Consider the following 21,362-nt stretch of genomic DNA (forward strand, 5'->3'; position numbering starts at 1 on the left):
TACGAGCCATAAATCATTGTCTCAAAAATTAACAGGTGTTGATAAACATATAACATAATAAATATTTGTCGATAAAATAAACATCTTAACCATACCTCTTTCCAAAATTAGTCTCAATACCTTCTTCTGAGGAATTCTAACTGATACCAAGCTCGAAATAGACCAACCTAATTCTCATTATACATATTTTGAGTAATATTTTCAATTAAAACTGCAAAAATTGCTATTAGTAAAAAACGTATAAAATTCAACACGCAACACCAACACAGTTTACAAAATTTTTCATGCCAGACTAAATGTAAGAAACATTTAAAATAAAGAGAAGATCCACAGATGATATACTACCCATACGTTAGAAGATACATTGGATATTGCAAAATCCATCGAATCTAATCGATCGAGCTAATAAAGTAGCGTCTATTATAACAAGTGTTCGCAAATATCTACTTCTTCTGTCACAAACCAGCTGCTTGCTATTCAACTTGTCAATTGTAATCAACATAGAAGCAAACATCCTTTATTTTACTCTCGTCGTACTTCATACAATGCCTTCAAATTAATTATTTTGGGCTATTCATACGATTCCTCTATAAATAAAGTTTCGGGAACACATTGACGTAGTTAGCGACCTGCCATTAACGAAACCAAGATCACCATGAAGGCACTAGTCATAATTGCGTTTTTCATCTGCTCAGCCACTAGTAAATATGACTGCATCCGAAATTTTGACGAAAGAATATCATATCTGTCATTCATCCTATTGTTCAATCATTATTTATATATAAGACTTCTGTAATAATTCTTCCCAACATTATCTGAAATTCGTGGTCACGTTATTGCACACGTTAGACCAAGACAAAGAAATTATTTTTATTCCACGAGATGATTGTTTATTGCTCGATTTCATCGACAACGATCTCCAGGTAACTACGCAGATAAGCGATGATTTGATAAAAATTTACAAGGAAATGTTCACGGTTGACGTCGATGGCAATGTCACGGGACTAGCTTAGACACGCTAGTGAAAATAGTTCACGAAGGCTTTTACGCGAGATACTCTTCGTATAGAAAAGAGAACGTGTATAGGTTTAGAGTTAGACTGACTTTATTCTGGTTTTGGGTTGGGATATATATATGTTCTTATTATCTTGTCCTGGATGGTTTGGAAGGGGATGGTTTTTGGAATTTGGAGTTAGGGGTTTCGGTCGTCTGGTGATTCATGTAGGCTGATGTCACAGGGTTGCGTTTTGGATTTTAGAAGTCTAGTCATATCGATGATTCAGGTCGGCTGTCGTCACAGCAACCTAGTTCTAGCAGACATTGACGAACTAGCCCTTGAGTCTATATGGCAAACCGAGGAAGATATGCCCAATCGTGTCTTCTTTCATCTGTACACGAGAAATAATACGAAGCATTCTCAGATGTTATACATAGATGACATGGAGATACTGAAAAGTAGCAATTTCGATATGCAAAAGGAAACGAAGATCGTTACTCACGGCTGGATGAATAATTACGAGGGCCCAGCATGCGAGCTCGTACGCGATGGCATGCATTGATTTCTCCGAAAATTCGAATTTGACTGCTTAACACGTTAACTACTACAGCGGTTATTGGTTCTTAATGACACAAAGAAATTAAGAAAATTTTAAGCGACGGGAATTTAAAACACGAACGAATCCACCGAGTCTTCCTCCGTTTTTAGGAGCTAGGCGACACCCTGATTGGTTAACGTCGAGTTCGGCTCGCCTCTAACCTAACATAACCTAACCTAACCTAACCTAACCTAACCTAACCTAACCTAACCTAACCTAATCAAGTGTTTTCTGAGTTACTATTGCGCCCCCTATTCCTTGCACCCTTGGCGCGTATTTTTAGGGAATGCAGGAGCGATCGCGGAAATTTGGTGACGTAGGGGGACTTCTTCGAGGGCCCGCGGTCCGCGACGCGACGAAGGTCTCCTGCGGTCCCTTGGTCCCTTCGAAGAATCCCCCGAGGCATTATGATACCCATGTAGGCTGTTGAAGCCCAGACTGACTGAGACAACGACGACTTGAAATTGACTGACTTAAAATAATGGCTGATTTTAGAGTAGACTGTAAAAATCGTAATACAAAAATAAGTCTTTTGCATAAACGTAAAAGAAAAATGAAAACTGTTTTTATAATCACGCAAAGTGTGTATACAATTTTTAGGACACCCTGTATATACAAAGTATTAACCCTTTGCACTCGACGACTTTTTCGTTACAGGAAAATAGTAATTCGAAGACTTTCTGTCATAGAGTCGTCGATATATTTAAAATAGTAAATGAGAAATCATATGCAAATTAAGACGTAGAATTATTTTTCTACGACATTCCACGCGTCATTGGGTAATTTTAAATTTGATATATTAATTAACGTCGATCTTTAGAATCTGATTAAATGGTGATCGAGAGTCACCTCTCGAGTGCAAAGGGTTAATGAACAGGTAGGGCTATTGAGCAGGTGCGAAAATGAATAATATAATTTCCGAAGCACCATTCGCTATAGATTCCTAGTCATGATGTATCCTGTTCCTTACTCGACGTACAAAAATTAGCGTGCAATAGATCATAGGTGGGATTAAGAGGATAAATAATTTTGTTCACTGTCGGTTGTTAGGGAATTTTTGGATGTTAGTTGTGCATTTAATTTGTGTTATTGACATGTTACGTAGGTATCTATGGAAATACAAGCACAAGTTATTTCGGTACATTAAGATATGCAGATTCTCTTTAATGACACCCTCAGCTTTAATGATTGGCTTCCTGGAGTCGCAAGGGTTGGACGAGAATAAGCTGGCCATCGTTGGCCACTCTCTTGGCGCTCATGTAGCCGGACCGACATCATACTACGCGACTCGAAAAGCGAATTACGTAGTCGGTGAGTGCACGTTGCATGACAGATGCAACATTACTGTTCCATCATCGTCGATCATAGTCTAATAACGATTTAACCCTTTACGAACGGGCTGCGGTTGCACGAAAATTTGCTCTTAGAGCACGAGCCTTGTCTAGGAGGTATGACAACGAAACAGGATAAGTTTCCAATGAAAATTATCCTGTTACTCTTCTTCCAAGTATATTGCTATGTTTCCAATCTGTTTAAAACCTGGGGTAGCAAACTTCTTCCGTAGAGGGTTATGTGTGCCATACATTCGAGATAATGATCCCGCTAGGTTGTAATGGTTTGCTCTGCATCGGTTAATGGTTACAAGTTCACGCGAAAGACCTTTACACGAGTACCATGACTGTGATTTGTCAATATAATAGTTTTGAAAATAATATTGTCCTCTGGTAAGACCATGCTGTTTATTAACCCTTTCGGTACGGAGGAGCTAGCCGTGGTTATACATTCGTGGTACGAGGAAGGTTTCCACAAGAGTGGTTGCACTGGAAGCCACGAAAACGCGTTTTGCGGTATTCACAGATATCTCGAGCGTGATTGACGCTAAACTTCTCATTCGGATCGCGACAGTCATCGGTGACGTTTCGTAGATGCCGCCAATAGGCGACGGTAGTACCGAAAGGGTTAATTAGTCGTCAGAGTCGTCGTCAGGTCAGTGCGCGAAGAGATGGAATTATTTCGTAGGGAAAACGATCCTGTAACGACCGTCATTCTGACCCTCGCCACTAGATAGATTCCGACTTCGAGGACTTTCCCGCAAGTCCTCGGAAAAGCTCCAGTTCCTAGATATATAACTTCCCGACCTTCCAAGTAGTATCCCAGTGTCTAAGACAGGGCCTGCTAGGGCAGCTAAACGTATGCTAAATTGAAATTGGATTTGCCTGCTAGGGTAGCCTTACCGATGAGTCCGCTAGCAGGCCCAGGACAAAACGCATCCCTTTCTTTCCCTGTCGTCCTTCTACCTGCTACCCCATCAATAGCAACCACGACCACGGGGATACCAACGGACCAGCACCATAGGACACCAACTTATCATAAGAATCGCAACAGTCTAGACCGAAGCCAACGGAGCTCTTGTCACGGGACTAACTTGCAGCGATGAAGAATAAACTAGGCCTATATACGAGATGCTATCCGTAGAATAGGTATAACGTAAGAGAAGTGAACATACATAGAGTTAGAGCAAAACTAACTTTATTCGGTTTTTGGGGTCGGGATATATATATATATATATATACATTCCTGTTATCTTATCCTAGGCGGTTCGAAAGGGGTTGTATTTCAGAGTTCGGAACTTTAGTCATCGGTCATAGTCATCGTATTGGCTGCCGTCAAAGGGTTGCATCTTGGACCTTGGAGTTCTATGGTGATTCACGTGGGCTGTCGTCACACACTCGACATAAAACTTCTAATACCCCGTGGGGGTGATCTCCACTCTTGTGTTTGCTTATCAAAAGTAACCCTACATACACGACTTTGTCGAATGTCAGACATCGAGGAATTTTTACATAGCTGCTCGATTCATGTATTACGCAAATTGGTGTTACATATTATGTAAGCATCTAGGGAAATAGAAATAGAAATTATTGAAACGTATTAAGATATGCACTCGTTCTTTAATTACTTATAATCTTTTATTACCTGCAGCTTTTAACCAAGTGCCTCTAAGAATATACTGAAGTGAAAAGTACCTTTCTTTGTAATATTATCTAACATATTATAATTTTTCCGATAAGACAATTTAATACATAATATTACTTGCAATATTCTCTACCGACGTCTCCTTGAAACTGAAATTCATGTTATCTGGAAACAGATATCGTGGATACTAAAGTGGATACAATGTGTGACTGACAGTCAACGTATCTAAATGAATGAAACGAATTATACCGTTGTTAGTAGATAAAGAAAATAATCATCCAAAATTGTACAGGTAATCGATAGAAATAAAAAAAAATAATTTTCTATACGATAGCAAAGCATGCGGGATTTGAAAAATTCGATGCTTACATTCCAAACATTATCTGAAGTACCATAATTCAGGAATTCCACGATAAAGTGTCCGGCTTGATTAGCTTCTTATTAAGCATTGTTAAAAATCGTTGATAAATCGTCTGATATCTCAGATATCGACAACAGGTTCGCCATATCAATTATAGCAACTCGTTCTTCTACATATATAAACAGGGTGTTACCGATGGGTGAGGCTATCTAACGTGTATAGCTTTCACGTGAAAAAATAAATGAAAAAAAGAAACAGAATTTTGTTCAAAACTTTGGCTACGAGAAAATTGATATTACGTGTCATGACATTAAGTAAACTGTTAAAAGTAGCGACCTTGCTGATGTGTACAAATGAATAATTTTCTTATCAGCGATATATTATTTCTAACCTCTACATTATCGAAAGCATTTACTATTCCTTTAATTAAAAACTTTCTCACTAGTCATAGGGCACGCTATTTATTTCACATGATTATTTACGTAAAAATGTAGTAGACATAAGGCTATAAAATCGTTTACTTAGAAGTAATTATGTCATTTCATGAAGAGCGAAGTGGTGTTCCACCTCGTTGAAATATCGAGCAGTCGAAATATTCAAAAGACTTTTTATTCGCTTCTTGTCGAAATTCATCGAACGATATCACACGTGTTAATGCAATAAATATTTCGAGAATATTCGAACGATTCGTTTGTGAACAAAATTCAAGTTGCATATCGATAAACTCAGACAAGATCACCATGAAGATATTCGTCTTAATCGTTTGTTCGATCATCTGCTCGGTTACCGGTAAGTACGACTGTACCAGGAATTGTTTTCAAAGACCATCAGCTATTACATCTTATTTCGGTCAACCATCGCCGTTCTTTCGATTTTCATTCACGTTTCTCGTACCATTTCTCACGAACATAATTGTAGCATTTCTAGATAGATTAATCCGATCCACACCGAGATCTGCGCGTCTAATAAACAACAACTCCCTTTTAATAATAAAACAGGTTAATTTAAATAACATATTACGCTAAGTTCCGTTCAATTCTAACTTTCAAACACACGATCCTCTATTCACTACGTCTCGACTACACACAATCTGCTTTGTCCATGCCCTTGCACCCTTACCTAACACTAGGTTTACGGACGCTATTTGTATACCTATTTCTACGGACACCTGTCAAATTTACAGGTAAAGGAAACCACGCGTCTTCTCTCTTTCTAACGATTAGTTTAATTTAAAAACAATTACAATATTAACAGTCCTAACACTTAGCCGACCGCACGCCCCAGAGCGAACTATACGGTTTCCACCGCGCTCGGGGAACCCGAATAAGGGACCATAAAAATTGGTGAATTTTATTATACGTTGTGCTTTATAGGAGCAGTTCGATAATTGCGAACAACTCCAAATGGAGGTACTGTAAGTAATAACCGAAAACGAGAAACGCGTTGCTAAGGTCAAAATGGGAGATCTCCCCGATCGGTTGGGCACCGGCTTACTTCAAAATGGGGAGATCTCCCCGATCTAAGACGGCTAAGTGTTAATATAAGTTACCTAAATCTGTTACCGTCGTATAACTGGAGCAACCCATCCGTCAAATCCACGGGTTTCGTAAATCTAGTGCTAAAGTCATACTCCCTCTTTCCATACACAGACTCTCTCTTTCAATCACTCGACTCAGTCATAAATATCTCATTCCTTCATACGCGCTCCAGGTATCTTCCTAAACGTCTAAGTCCAAGCCGATGTCGCTGTTTATTATTCGCCAGACAGAGTCCTTCGCTGCTCGCCACCCCACATAATCTATGACAGAAAGTTCATGGTCATGTCATTGTGCACGATAGACCTACGATCAGAGATTATTCTTATTCTAAGTGACGATCGTTCTTTGCAGCTCAAGATCCGTTTAGGCCCATCAGCAGCGGCATCCTAAAAATTGAGAGCATCGTCGACGACGCCATAGAAACGGCGAAGGACTTGTACATGATTGATGATCATGGTAACCAAGTTCCATTAGACATAAATGAACTACTCCCTGAGACCTTGTGGCAAACAGAGAGAAAACTGCCTGATCGTATGCATTTCTATCTGTACACGAAGGAAAATCCGACGGACGGACAGCAGTTATACATAGATGACGTGAAGACACTGAACAATAGTAACTTCGATCCCCAAAAGGAAACGAAGATCATTACTCACGGATGGATGAATAATTACCTGAGCGATTCGTGCGTGACAATCCGAGACGGTACGTATTTATTTTCTGGAAAATTCGAATTTGACGTCTCAACACGTTAACTATTACAGCGGCTATTGGTTCTTGATGATACAAGGAAGTTAAGAAAATTATAAACGACTGGAATTTACAATCACTAAAACACGAACGAATCGATTATTGTAAAAGATAAAATTGAAGAAGAACTTAAGTTATTTCGAGAAGATCGTCGCGTTAAATCTTAAAGACACATTCGCTAAGAGACTATTTATGACCACCATAAAATGGCCTTCTCGAAACAATTTATATTCTATCCGAAATATTTTTCGAAACGATCTATAGCTTGACGGAAAATCGTATTCGGGTATAAAAACAGAGGAATTCGAAAAGAACTTACGTTATTTTGAGAAGATCGTCGTATTAAATATCAGTAAAGAGATCGGGTCGAACTAGAGTATCACGAGCGAGAGACGTGGTTAGTACATAAGGCTCAACGTGAACAACACGGGCCAGGCTCGTGGTTGATGATTTTTGTCAATGTCTTTCTGCTCAGTTAGGTGATATTTTTCACTGCATTCGGATGAGATGCCTCGACATGCGACTGACTTCGCTGTTTACTATACTACGTGTCATAGTAACTTAAATAGCAAGGCAAGGGGTTGAAGATGCACCCAATTAGAGAGTATCTATGACCACCATAAAATGGACTCCTCGAAACAATGTAAATTCCATCTGAAACATTTTTCAGAAAATAGCATTTGAAAATTCAAACGAGACAGACCATTCTAATTCATGATTTACACTAACCACTCGCTGATCTGAATACCGAATCAATCCCAAAAGTCATCGCATGATTCTACGAAAAATCACGTTCTTCGTTTTACTCGTTCCACAGCTTACCTCAAGAACAGCGACTACAACGTCGTAGTGATGGACTGGGGCCAGATAGCGGTGGGACCATACATTTGGGTCAGTGATCGCATTCTAATAATTGGCAAGTTCGCCGCTAAGATGGTTAGCTTCCTGGAGTCGCAAGGGTTGGACGAGAATAAGCTGACCATCGTTGGCCACTCTCTTGGTGCCCATATAGCCGGCTTCGCATCATACTACGCAAAGCGAAAAGCGAACTACGTAGTCAGTGAGTGCACGTTGTGTGACAGATGCAACGTTACTTTTCCATCATCCTAATAAAATAAGGCTTTAACCTTGTGCAAAAATATTTGATAACGAAACAGGATAAAATTCCTATGAAAATTATCCCGACATTAGTATTCCAAGTACACTGCTATATTTCCAGTCGATTTATACATAATCACGTGGAAAACTTATTTCGTAAAGGGTTAGGTGCAGTTTACTTTTTGACTGTTAGAGCCAAGATACTGAAGTTAGATGAATTGAAAAATGTATTTGAGAAATTCACGTATTATGAAGATCACACCTTAGATTGGTCCAGAAGGTAATGGAAATTGTTATCATATTATGCACCTATGTGGTTGATTTCAATTTCCACGAATTATGAAATTTCAGTATCGATTTACAAGAGATGTGTATGTAAATGCTGTGAAAGCAGTGTTTCTTACAATTTGACGACCTTACGAGAATGAAACTTATTGCAGAGTTGGACGCAGCGCAGCCTAACTTACATAAGGTTAGATTCGCCCCTAACCAAGCAATGTACACAACATCCATCCATACGGATAGCTTTTTCTGGGGACAAGACATTGCCATAGCCGATTCTGATTTCTGGCCGAACAGTGGCTTGCGACAACCTGGTTGTGGTTTGAACAATGCATGTTCCCATTCCAGATCTTACATTTACTTCGCAGAGTCGATCAACAGTGAAGTAGGTTTCGTAGGAGTACAGTGTACCAATTACCCTGACTACGTGCTAAACAAATGTGCCAATAACCCGACTGGAATCATGGGAGGTGCTAAACTGAATACTACACTCAGAGGCAACTATTATCTGAAGACGAATCTGAAAGCACCATTCGCTAGAGGATCTAAATCATAATAGATCCTGTTCTTTAGTCGACGAACAAAAGAAGGCGTCGAAAAAATCGCTGGAGATGACAGAAATAAATAACTTCTCCAAAAGTCAGGAATCAGGGAGTTTTCTGGTGTCAGTTGTTGAATTCATTTTTAATGCGAACAGTTGTCAACGCGTTATATAAGTATGTATGAAAATACAAAAATGATGTAAATGTATTTAAAAGTGTAGATATTTTTTAATGACAACCTATATTCTTCACCTTTTCCCTGAATGCCTTTACTAATAGACTGACGTGAAAGACACCTTTCTTCGCGTTGTTAATTAAAATACTATATTTTTCTAATAAAAAATTTTAATGTTCAATTATTGCTTACAATATTCTCTACCAACATCTACTATGTGATTAGAATTTTATTATTTAAAAAGAAATAAATTTGAACGCTGGAATGGACTATACGTTTACTCGATTATCAACGTATCTAAGTAAATAAAATGATTTATACTATTACTCGTAGATAAATAAAATAATTATCTAAAATTGGACAGACAGTCGATGGAAATGAAAATAATATTCTATTATATTTTATAAAAGCGTGTGGCATGAAAGAAATATGTTTACATTCCAAACATGATTGTGACAGTAACATAACAGAGGAACTCATGATAAAGTGTTCATATTAACCCTTTGCACTCAAGTGTACCTTCAGTCACCATTTCATAAAATTTTGAAGATCGATATTAATTAATATATCAAATTTAACGTGATGTAACAATGTGCAAGGTATCGAAATCAAATAATTCTGCAATTCTATTATTATACTATTCAATATTTACTGCTCAAGAAAGTATCGCCACTTTTTTACTAGAGAATCTTTGAATTTCTACTCTTTTCTAGCCAAGAAATCGTCGAGTGCAAAGGGTTAATTAGCTTTATGGTAGCATCATTCACACCCTCGTTACTAGATGGATTTCAGGTTTAAGGAGCTTCCCTCAGGTTTAAGGATTTCCTTGGAAGTCCCCTTCTTTTCTATATGTAGAAATTACAAATTTTTCAATGGTATTCCTGTCTTTAGAAGAACTTGTGAAGTAGCCTTACCGACGAGTCCACTAGCAGCCCGGGTCAAAACGCATCCCTTCCTTTTACTATTTATCTTTTCCTGCACCTAGTGACCCCCACAGTTTCTTATTCTACATGACTGACATGGATAAAATAGCGAAGACTATATAGACTTGGGTGATTGATTTCATTCTAATGATTAGCAAGTACTGTCTTGTCTTCCGAAGACATAGGTCTTTAAACACTGCCAAAATGCGAGCACCCTCGCGATTCACAGTTCGCGGGACCAAGGATGTGCCCTAAGTCCGCGAATTGACGTCCTTCAAAGGGAAAAGGAACTTCTTGCACACCAAGGTCGGTGATGGAACCGTCCTCATTCAGAGTGAGACCCTTAGAGCTTCATGCCGGTGACCCTTTAGGAGGTGTGACCGCGGTTATGTCACCCTAGGTTTATCACAGGGAATGACAGGTCATCCGAATCCGACGCACGTGACGTGGCCCTGACCCCTGCAGCCCCCTGTCAGCCAATTCCTCAGTGCTAAAATCTAATTTCCCTAAATTAGGCTACAGAAGAACTCCTCCTGATGTGACTCAGGCAATAAAGAGGACTGCCAATAATACACAATAACCAAGTAAATATAGAAAGTATGTCAAACTGCTCAGCATTTAGGATCTGGCTGTCAAAGATCGTAACTGAGAACTGCTTCAAGAACTGCTCTATATTTAATACTAAATCCTCGCTAATAAATGGCTGAAACCTAGTTACTCTGTATTAATACAATCCCACAATATTTAATTATTACTAGGAATATCAATTATATACTAGGAATAAATCGATGAGACTGAAACGAATAAATAATTTTGCTTAAGATCGAGGGTCAAATAATTTTTAAATATTAATTGTGTATTATATTTGTAATGCGAATTAGAGTTGCAGATGCATTGTACAAGAATCTATGAAAATATAACAAAAATGAATTGAGCATATCAAGGTGTACAGACATTTCTTCGTGACATCCCATATCCTCCTGCTTACCTCAGAGTGCCTTTAATAATACACTGACATGAATAATATCAAAAATACTATATTTTTCTCGTAGAAGAGTTTCATATCCAGTTGTTGCTTGAAACATTCTCTACCAATGTCTACTTTCAGCTTAGAATTATGTTAATTGAAAACAAATAAAATTAAACGATAAAGTGGACTATATGTTTGATCAATTATCAATATACGTAAGTAAATAAAATGATTTATATTATGATTCATGGGTAAATAAAGTAATCGTCTGAAAGTGGACAAACAATGGGCAGAAATAAAAATAATATTCTATTATATTTTAACAAACCATTCGAAACATTCGCTGTTAGTAGAAACGTAGTATAACACAACATTATAACGCATTGTAGGATGGCGAAAATTGGTTTTGAGACACCAAAAATTGACAAAACGACAAGAACAGAATAACACGAACTCGAAACTCATAAAACTAATTTACCTTAAGAAAAGAAGACCAAGATAACGAAACGAAAACACACAAAGACACACTCTAATTTCATTCTCTTTCCAACACCGAGCGACTCACGCTCGTGCTGGTCACAATTGATTTCTAAGCACTCTGTGTTGGTCGTCAAGGACCATGCTTTTGTGACGACAGCCCACCAATTCAACGAATTAAAGCCATCCATTATAACAAACAAATGTTTGCAACAGAAACTCATCGCCAATTTATCGTGACTATCGATAATTACGCAAGCATCTACTCCTTCTGTCACAAACCAGCTGCTTGCTATTCAACTTGTCATTTCTAATCAACTTAGTAGCAAACATCCTTTATTTCACTCTCATACTTCATACAATGTTTTCTTTTACGTCAAATTCATTATCATTTCGGGCTATTCATACGATTCCTTTAAAAATGAAGTTCCGGCTACATGTCGATGTAGTTAGCGATCTGCCATTAGCGAAATCAAGCTCACCATGAAGTCACTAGCCATAATCGCGTGCTGCATCATCTACTCAGCCGTCGGTAAGTACCTCTGTACCCAAAATTTTGCCAAAGGAATATTTAGTTATTCCTTATTCTGTTCAGCTATCGTAATTCTTTCAATTTTTATTTATGTCTCCTGTAACATTTTTCTTGAACGTTATCTACGAGAGAAAATTCATGGTCTTATTATTGTGCATGTTGCAATAGACCCAGATTAGTTTCATTTCAAGAGATCATGGTATTTTGCAGCTCGAAACGCGTTGAACCCTTCGATCGAAAATGTACTGGAAATAGAAGATGATATCCAAGCATGGGACAGGGATCTTTCCGATGACAATGACAACCTAGTGAAAAGAGACTTATCAAGTATATTACCCGAAAAATTGGAGCAAACGGAGAAAGACCTGCCTAATCGAGTCTTTTTCTACCTGTACACGAGAAACAGTACGAACGAACCACAGAAGTTATTCATTGATGACGTCGAGACACTGAAAAAGAGTCATTTCAATGTCAACAAGGAAACGAAAATCGTTACTCATGGCTGGAGGAACGATTACACGAGCGCATCATGCCAGCTCATTCGTAAAGGTATGTATTTATTTCTCCAAAAAAAAACCGATTTGACTGCGTATCACGTACTATAGTGGTTACTGGATTTTGACGAACCAAAAAATTATAAGCGACGTAAATTCACTGGTAGCACAACATGTAGGAATATTTCATTCCAAGAAAAAGAAAAGAAATAATTCAAAGGAACGCCGCATTAAGTATTAAAGATATACTTTATGGCGGCATCATACTCACACTTTCCAATAGATGGATTCCTACGTAAAGGAGGTTCGAGGACATTTTCGCAAGTACTCGGTAAAAACCCACCGTTTCCTATGCATAGAATTTCCCAACATTCCAATAGTATCCCCGCCTAAGTGTTAGAAGGGGCGAAAGGACAAAGAAGGGATGCGTTTTATTCTGGGCCTGCTAGGTAGCCTTACTAGCAGTCTGCTAGCAGAACTGTCCACTAGACAGGGAAACGCATCGCTTCCTTTTCCCTTCGTCCCTGGGCCTAGCAAGGCCTAGCGTCCTGGGTCTGCTAGTGGGCTGATCAGTAGGGCTGCCTAATAGACCCAGGACGAAACGCGTCCCTTCCTTTTCCTTTGGTCCCTGGGCCTGCTATGTAGCCCTACTGATCAGTTCACTAGCAGGCCCAGGACGAAACGCATCCCTTCCTTCTCCTTTCGTCCCTGGACCTAGCAGGGCCTAGCGTCTTGGACCTGCTAGTGGACAGATCACTAAGGCTATCTAGCATGCCCAGGGACAAAGGAAAAGGAAGGGATGCGTTTCGTCCTTTCTGACACCACCGCCATATTGAGGATACCCCTAGAACCAGCCGACTAACGCAACAACCATGTGGGTGTACTCTCTCCACAACTTAGAGAGTACCTATAACCACCATAAAATCACTTCCTTGAAATAATATGAATTCCACGCGAGAAACATTTGTCAAAGCAATCTGTAGCTTGACAGAAGATCGCATCAGAAAATTCAAACAAAGCACATCATTCGAGTTCATGATGTTAACCAGTCACTCATTGACCTGAATATCTACTCACTCCAAAATGTATCATCGAAAAAGTCTACGAGAATATAATAACGTGCGCCAATTTACTTGTCCTCAGCTTTCCTCCAGAACAGTGACTGCAACGTCATAGTGATCGACTGGGGCAAGATAGCGAAGAAGGAATACTACTGGGCCAGTAATCGCGTTCTAATGGTTGGTAAGTTCGCCGCTAAGATGATTAGTTTCCTGGAGTCGCAAGGAATGGACGAGAATAAGCTGACCATCGTTGGCCACTCTCTTGGTGCCCATGTAGCCGGACTGGCATCTAACTATGCGGCTCGAAAAGCGAATTACGTAGTCGGTGAGTGCACGTTTCATGATAGATGCAATATTACGGTAGCATAATCTGGGCATCTTACTTTAAATCGCAAACTGGCTCTTTAGGAAAAGTAAAATACCAGTTCCTACCTTTAGCTTCACGACATATTGGACAACCTAAGATAACCATTCTATATTTATAGATAATCATTGAGAACGTTCCAAGGGAAAGTATGATATAAAATATGAGCTTTCGATCGCCAGAACTGTCAATGCTATCAAAGCTTCTTAGAATTAGACGGTAAAAATGACTCAAATTGTAGGTTTGGACCCAGCACAGCCCAACTTCAGTGGCAAGTCTTCGGATGCTAGATTCAGTCGTGGTCAGGGAAAATTCGTAGAGGCCATCCACTCGGATGCTGGTGTCTTGGGGATGAATAATGCCTTGGCTGACGCTGATTTCTGGCCAGACGGGGGTCACGTGCAATCTGGTTGCAAAGTCAATGACATCTCGTGTTCGCATGGTAGGTCTTACGAATACTTCGCGGAGTCGATCAACAGTGAGGTAGGCTTCGTAGGGGTACAGTGCTCCAACTACGATAAGTACTTACGGAACGAATGCGCACATAACCCGACTGGCATCATGGGCGGAGCTAAACCGCAACCTGGACTCAAAGGCAACTATTTCTTGAAGATGAACGCTAAGTCACCATACGCTAAGGGGATTTCCCAATGACGATGATTCTTATCTCGATGGGAATGAAACGAGAAAATAATTTCGCTCAAAATCGAAAGTCACGAAATTTTTTGATATTAATTATGCATCATACACGAATTAGACTTGTAAACACGTTGCACAAGTATCTGTGAAAATACAAAAAAATTTGTTTGCACGTATCAAGATGCGTAGACATTTGTAGCGAGTCTCTTTCTCGCAAGTCCTCGGAAAACCTCCAATTCCTATACATGTAGAATTCCTAGCTAGATTATTCCTATACAGACCGAGATCTGAGCATCTAATGAACAACAACTCCCTTTTAACAATAAAACTGGTTTATTTAATTAACATATTACAATAAGTTCCTCCCAATTCTAACTCGCAAGCACACGAACCTTTATTAACTACGTCTCGACTACACACAATCTTCTAACTCGACTCAAATTTGTCCGCTTCCGACTTCTCAATTCTTCTCAATTCTATACTCTATTCTGACTGCCTCGCGCCCTTGCATTCTTACTTAACCGTTTGAGTCCCAAGCAGCGCTTGAAGCTTTGGAAGACCACGGTCGACAAACCCTGAACAGCGCGATAACGCTTGCCTTAATCGAATACGAAGAAGTCCAAACGGCGTGATAGCGCTTGTTTAATTTTATGTCGATAAATCCCAATCGTCGCAATAGCGCTTGTTGGTACTATGTGTGCATGCATCAGCAAAGTTGAGCGCGATCGCGCTGCTTGGGACACAAACGGTTGAAGCCAAATCTATCTCTTTCCATGCTTCCCCTCTCAATCATTCGACAGACATTCCGACAAAAGAATTTGGCGCTATAGTTTGTTCTTTGGGCCCAATGCCGCCGTTCCCTATCCCTCGTTTTTCGAAAAGCCACCCAACGTTTCCATGCACTCCGTACACTCATTCGCCTCGCTATTACTCTTAGTACATTTGTAGTGTCATTCACCACTCGCCATCCTGCATACATATAGTATCCCGGTCTAAGGTAGGGCCTGCTAGAGTAGCCTTGCTGATGAGTCGACTATCAGGCCCGGAACGAATCACATCCCTTCCTTTTCCTACCATCCCTTCCAGCACCACCGCCATGGAGCATACCTGCGACCAGCCGACTTCAACAACCGTGGGGGAGACCCCCCTACGCATTCTTCATTGCAACCCATATTCGCCTACTTTTCTCGAGGTAATAATACATCGGCGTGGGAGCTACTTTCCTTCGCGTTATTAATTAAAATACTATATTTCTCTGGTAAAAGATTTGAATATTCTGTTATTACTTGGAATACTTGGTCGCCTAAAGAGGTTCAGAGACTGGATAGAGAAAGAAATAATATTTGGTCACATTTTAGAATAGGGAATGCAGTTTACATTCCGAATATGATTGTAACAGTAATATAATACTGGAATTCCGTGATATAATGTTAGGATTAATTAGTTTCTTATCCTGTGTCATTAACCGTTTGCACTCGACGAATTTTTGGCTAGTGGAGAGCAGAAATTTTTGTAAACAGAAAATAAGGAATGGTATAATAATTAATACGTAGAATTACTTCAAAATTTTATGAAATGATGACTGAAGGTAGTTTCTCCATGATAACACTTCCTCTCAACGAAATTTCTGGGTGAAGCAAATAAATCACGATAACATATCAAAAAGGAAATAAAATACAATTTTTTAAATTATTATTTTAAATAAATTACGTATTTCATAATGTTGAAAACGTATGACATTATGGAAGATTGACACGCATTGTCTGATTATTGTGAATATTAGGGAACTATGTGCTTTACTTCTCGTTTTTCAATAATTATTATTCCAAAATCATTGTAATAGTTAAATATTATGTCAATACTATTTTAATACTTCTTTCTCCAATGATCTGTGAATAGAAATGAATACCAATATCTTCCACGTTTTTCAACAATTAATAAATTAATATATGTAGGATTGGAATGAGTACGGGCCTGAAAGAATGTCAGGAGTGTTTGGGCTTAGAACGAAAGTGACCATCTGCAAGAGGATTGACTGCAAAGAATATTTATGGTAGAGTCGAGTGGAAGTTTAGGGATGCGTCCAGAGTGGTTGAAGTACCTGGCCCACCGAGGTTGCGTGGGACAGGGGCATGATTGGAAAGGCAAGCCTGGGTGTATGAAAAAGGACAGAATGAAGGGTTTAAATAAGGGTGCAAGGGTGCAGACGAGTCAGTCTTTAAGAGTTTTTTAAGCCAGTCTTTTCGCAGCTTGAAGAGTGTGTCAGTGTGTCAATCAGAGAGTATGTAAGAAGTCCAAGATAGGCTAAGACAGATCAGAAGAGCGTGTCCATAACGAATCTCTCTTGTTTCAAAACCGTCATTCTATTTATAAGCTTATTTTATTCTATTAAGAAGCCAACAATGCTAACTTAAGTCAATCCACCAAAAATCCGATCCTACATATATTTAGATAAAAATATTTAAATATTGACAACAATTCTCAATAAACTATTTTAAACACAAAGATTGACTCCATCTTGAAAATTCTCCTCTCTCTCTCTCTCACTCTTATTAACACATGTTTACTCTATGACGATTCTCACGTGACTGTTTTATTCTGGAACATTCTGCTAAACATTTTTTAACAATATTCATACTAGACACTACTCGCACATATTATATTTATCTCATCCCAAATGACTTTTACTTATTCTGCCACATTCCCATTCACACATCACGTAATTTTCAAATCAAAAAATGTCTCGTTTACTTCAAATACCTTAGCTAAATATTAAAAAGAATAATTTGTTGAATTCCATTGCACCCGCTGCGTTTCCAGATATAAATCACTGTCTCAGGTGTCATGATTCACGCTTATCATGATGCACGTACGACATAGCAAATTTGTCTGCACACATTCGATATCTTAACCAAGTCTCTTCCCAAATATCATCATGAACTGTCTTCCTCAAGCCTCCTAGCTAATAAAAGTCTCGCGTTGAGATAAAGTTCTGTTGTCACGTGAGAGGTGACTTACGATGTGACTAACCCGATATGAGTTAAGCCTTTGCACTCGGCGATTCTTTCGTTACAGAAGAATTCGAAGACTTTCTGCTATAAAATCGATATTTTTAAAACAATAAACTAGAAATATATGAATTTACAAGTAGAATTATTTTACTTCGATATTCCACACCGTGGAAATATACAATACGTTTCGTTAAATTTGAATTCGAAGACTTTCTGCTATAAAGTCGACGATATTTTTCAAACAATAAATTAGAATTATATAAATTTACACGTAGAATTATTTTACTTCGATATTCCACACCGCGGAAATATACGCTGCGTTGCGTTAAATTTGATATATCAATTAACATCGATCTTTGGAATTTGATTAAATGGCGACTGAGGCTCACCTCTCGAGTGCAAAGAGTTAATGCTGTTTTCTTTGCTAGAGTTCTTCCCAGCTCACAATACCACAATATGCCCTCCCCCCAACGCGTTAGAGGACACATTCCACATTGACAAATTCATTGTATTTAATGAATTGTATCAATAAAGTCGCGTCTACTGACAACGCGAACGTATCACCAATTCACAGTGACTACCGACGATTATGCGAATACCTCTATCTGCCATAAATTAGCTACTTGTTATCCAACGTGTCATATGTAATAAATATAATAACCAGCATCTTTTGTTTCTCTTCTGCAACAACACAATGGCATCACTTATGCTAATACAATATACATTTTGAGCTATTCAAACGATTCCTTTATAAACGAAATTTTGGTTATAGTTGCACGCAGTTAGCGATCAACTACCAGTTAGAGCAAATTCAACATGAAGACATTCCTCTTAATTGCTTGCTGGATCATCTGTTCAGCTACCGGTAAGTATGACAGTCCTCGAAATTTTGTTCAAAGAATATCAGCTCTCGTTATGCTACATTTTGTACCACCATTGTTATTCGTTCAATTTTTGGGTTTCCTGTGCCATTTCCTTCGAAGGTTATTTTCTCACGAGAGAAAATTTATGGTGATATTATAGTGCACGTTTATTTCAAGAGATGATCGTTCTTTGCAGCTCGAAATACGTTCAATCCCTTGATCAAGGGTATCGAAAAAGATCTCGAAGCAGTGGATGCTTTGCAAGAATGGAACAATGGCCCCGATGATGGCAACATCGTGAAAAGGGACCTACTCACAATATTCGAGACCTTACAGCAAACGGAGGAAGATCTGCCCAATCGCGTCTTCTTCTATCTGTACACGAGGAATAATAAGGACAACCCTCAGCAATTACACATTGACGACGTTGAGACACTGAACAACAGTTATTTCGATGCCCAAAAGCCGACAAAGTTCGTTACTCATGGCTGGAGAAGCAGCAGCGACGCACCAGCGTGCCAGCTCATACTCAAAGGTATGCATTTATTTCTTCGAAAATTCCAATTTGACAACTGAACACGTTCGTCACTACAGTGATCACTGGTTCACGATGAACCAACGCAATCGTGAAAATTATAAACAATCGGAATTCAGGAAAAATTGAAGAACTTACGTTGTTAGGAGAAGGTCATCGCATTAGATCTTAGATACATCCACTTGGAGAGTACCTATGACCACCATAAAATCCACCACCAAATGCTATATATTCCATCGGAAACGTTAGTCGAAGCGATCCGTGGATCAAAAGAAAATCGCATTTGAAAATTCAAACGAAACGCACTATTCTAGTCCACGATTTTTCAGTGACCGGAAGATCGACTCACTCGTAAAAGTATCATTGAATGATTCTGCGGGATCCTTTGCTAAATTAATCCTATGCAGACAGAGGACTCCTTTTTAATACGGTTTCTCCTGCGACGCCACGGTGATCATTGGTGGCAGGAGCGCTGGAACTACTAAAACTACATTGAACTACATTGAATAAAAATTGACAGTTAGTGTATTTTGAATGTAACCACTAATTAGAAGCGTGGGCAACTTTCACTGCCAAGACCCATTGTCTTCTAGCGGGAAAAAGCCCTTTGTTAAGTGCTCAGCCCGTTTTGCTCGCCATTCCGTTCAGACCCAGACTCGGCCGTCAAGTGGACCACCGAAATTCCCAGACGTTAGGTCCAAAGATGACGAAGAATTTAACACTAAAGGTTAGCACCTTTTGGTCCTAGTCTAGGCCGGACCTGAACGAGAAGTCTAGCGCCGGTGCCTGCGGACCAGCGTGGAACTTAAGGCGTTAAAGTCTGACACTCTTTTCATACACAAGCTCTCTTCGTTGATCACTCATTTCCCACGCAACCTCGCCTTTGGTGGGCCAGGTGTTTCAGACACTCGAATGCATTCCTAGACTTTCGTTCATTGCTTGTACTCGACCCAGTCATAGATATCTCATCCGTACAATCCTTGCACGTGGTCACTCATCCGTCTAGGCATCGTCCTAAACGCCTAAGTCAGTAAGAAACAGATACCGCGGTTTATTGTTCCTTCGCTAGAGTCCTCCACTGCTCGCAATCCCACAATTCTACGAAAAAATCACGTCCATTGTTTTACTTGTTCCTCAGCTTTCCTCGAGAACAGTGACTGTAACGTCATACTGATCGACTGGAGCAAGATAGCGGATAACGAATACATCTGGACCAGTGATCGCGTTCAAATAGTTGGTCAGTACGCCGCTAAGATGGTCAGTTTCCTGGAGTCGCAAGGGTTGGACGCGAATAACCTGACCATCGTTGGCCACTCTCTTGGAGCCCATGTAGCCGGAATGACATCTAACTACGCCACTGAAAAAGCGAATTACATAGTCGGTGAGTGCACGTTTCATGACAGATGCAATACATCTGGGCACCTTACTTCAAATCGCAAATTCTTCAGGAAAAGTACAACACCAGTTCCTCTACCTTTAGTTTCACGACATATTGGACAACCTAAGTCTGTTACCTGTCATAACTATGAATTCATACTCTCATCGCTCAATTTAATAATGTTAGAAAGAAGGCGAGAAATCTCTGATATCCTTCTTGTTTATAAAGTGCTCAATGGTCCTATAAATTGTTCTGATATATTAGAATTCTCGATCAATATTCCAACTTCTCTTTTAAGACGATACATCTTTGTTCATATACAACAACGTAAAACCGCTTTTGCATACTACTCAGATATTAATAGAATAATTATTAACGTTAACAACACTTAACAATCTTAGATCTATTCAGCCAATCTTTTCACTCTATAAAACAGCTACTTCAATCGCGCCCCTCTGTAAACAAATTTTTTTTCTTATACTTATACACATCTCGTTTGTTTGTATATTTTTATTTTTATTTTTTTATTTTTATTTTTATTTATTACCATTAATTTTGTACCTATAATTATTATATACCTTATTCCTATAATTATTATATAATACCTATAATAATTTTATACTGTAATAATTTTCTTGTAATTTTTCTAATGGGTTAATCCCTAAATAAATAAATAAATAAATAAATAAAATGGAAACAAGAGAAATTTAAAATTATGGGTTTCTATGCGAATTATCCCTTCCTTCGCGAGGAGAGAAAAATGGGACCGAGGAGCGGCGTTATGGAGGAAGGAGGGGG

At 39.0% G+C, this 21,362-nt stretch overlaps 2 protein-coding genes across 2 annotated transcripts; both read left to right on the plus strand.

Annotated features, from left to right (window-relative positions):
* The first annotated feature begins 5,499 nt into the window (after window positions 1-5,499).
* Window positions 5,500-14,880, plus strand: LOC108554860 (pancreatic triacylglycerol lipase-like). The gene is made up of 8 exons (XM_017910270.1): window positions 5,500-5,721; window positions 6,822-7,175; window positions 8,038-8,280; window positions 8,759-9,153; window positions 12,141-12,219; window positions 12,430-12,768; window positions 13,857-14,099; window positions 14,380-14,880. Exons 1-8 carry the CDS (start codon window positions 5,673-5,675, stop codon window positions 14,790-14,792), a joined length of 2,115 nt encoding a protein of 704 aa, XP_017765759.1. The 5' UTR covers window positions 5,500-5,672; the 3' UTR covers window positions 14,793-14,880.
* A 3,691-nt stretch (window positions 14,881-18,571) lies between these two features.
* Window positions 18,572-20,956, plus strand: LOC108554869 (uncharacterized). Its single transcript, XM_017910281.1, has 3 exons — window positions 18,572-18,653; window positions 18,848-19,186; window positions 20,325-20,956. The coding sequence occupies exons 1-3, from the start codon at window positions 18,605-18,607 to the stop codon at window positions 20,954-20,956; spliced, it is 1,020 nt and encodes a 339-aa protein (XP_017765770.1). The 5' UTR covers window positions 18,572-18,604.
* The last annotated feature ends 406 nt before the right edge of the window (window positions 20,957-21,362 follow it).

This window comes from Eufriesea mexicana, unplaced genomic scaffold (genome assembly GCF_001483705.2).
Source record: "Eufriesea mexicana isolate 0111107269 unplaced genomic scaffold, ASM148370v2 scaffold474474824, whole genome shotgun sequence".
Classification (NCBI taxonomy): domain Eukaryota; kingdom Metazoa; phylum Arthropoda; class Insecta; order Hymenoptera; family Apidae; genus Eufriesea; species Eufriesea mexicana.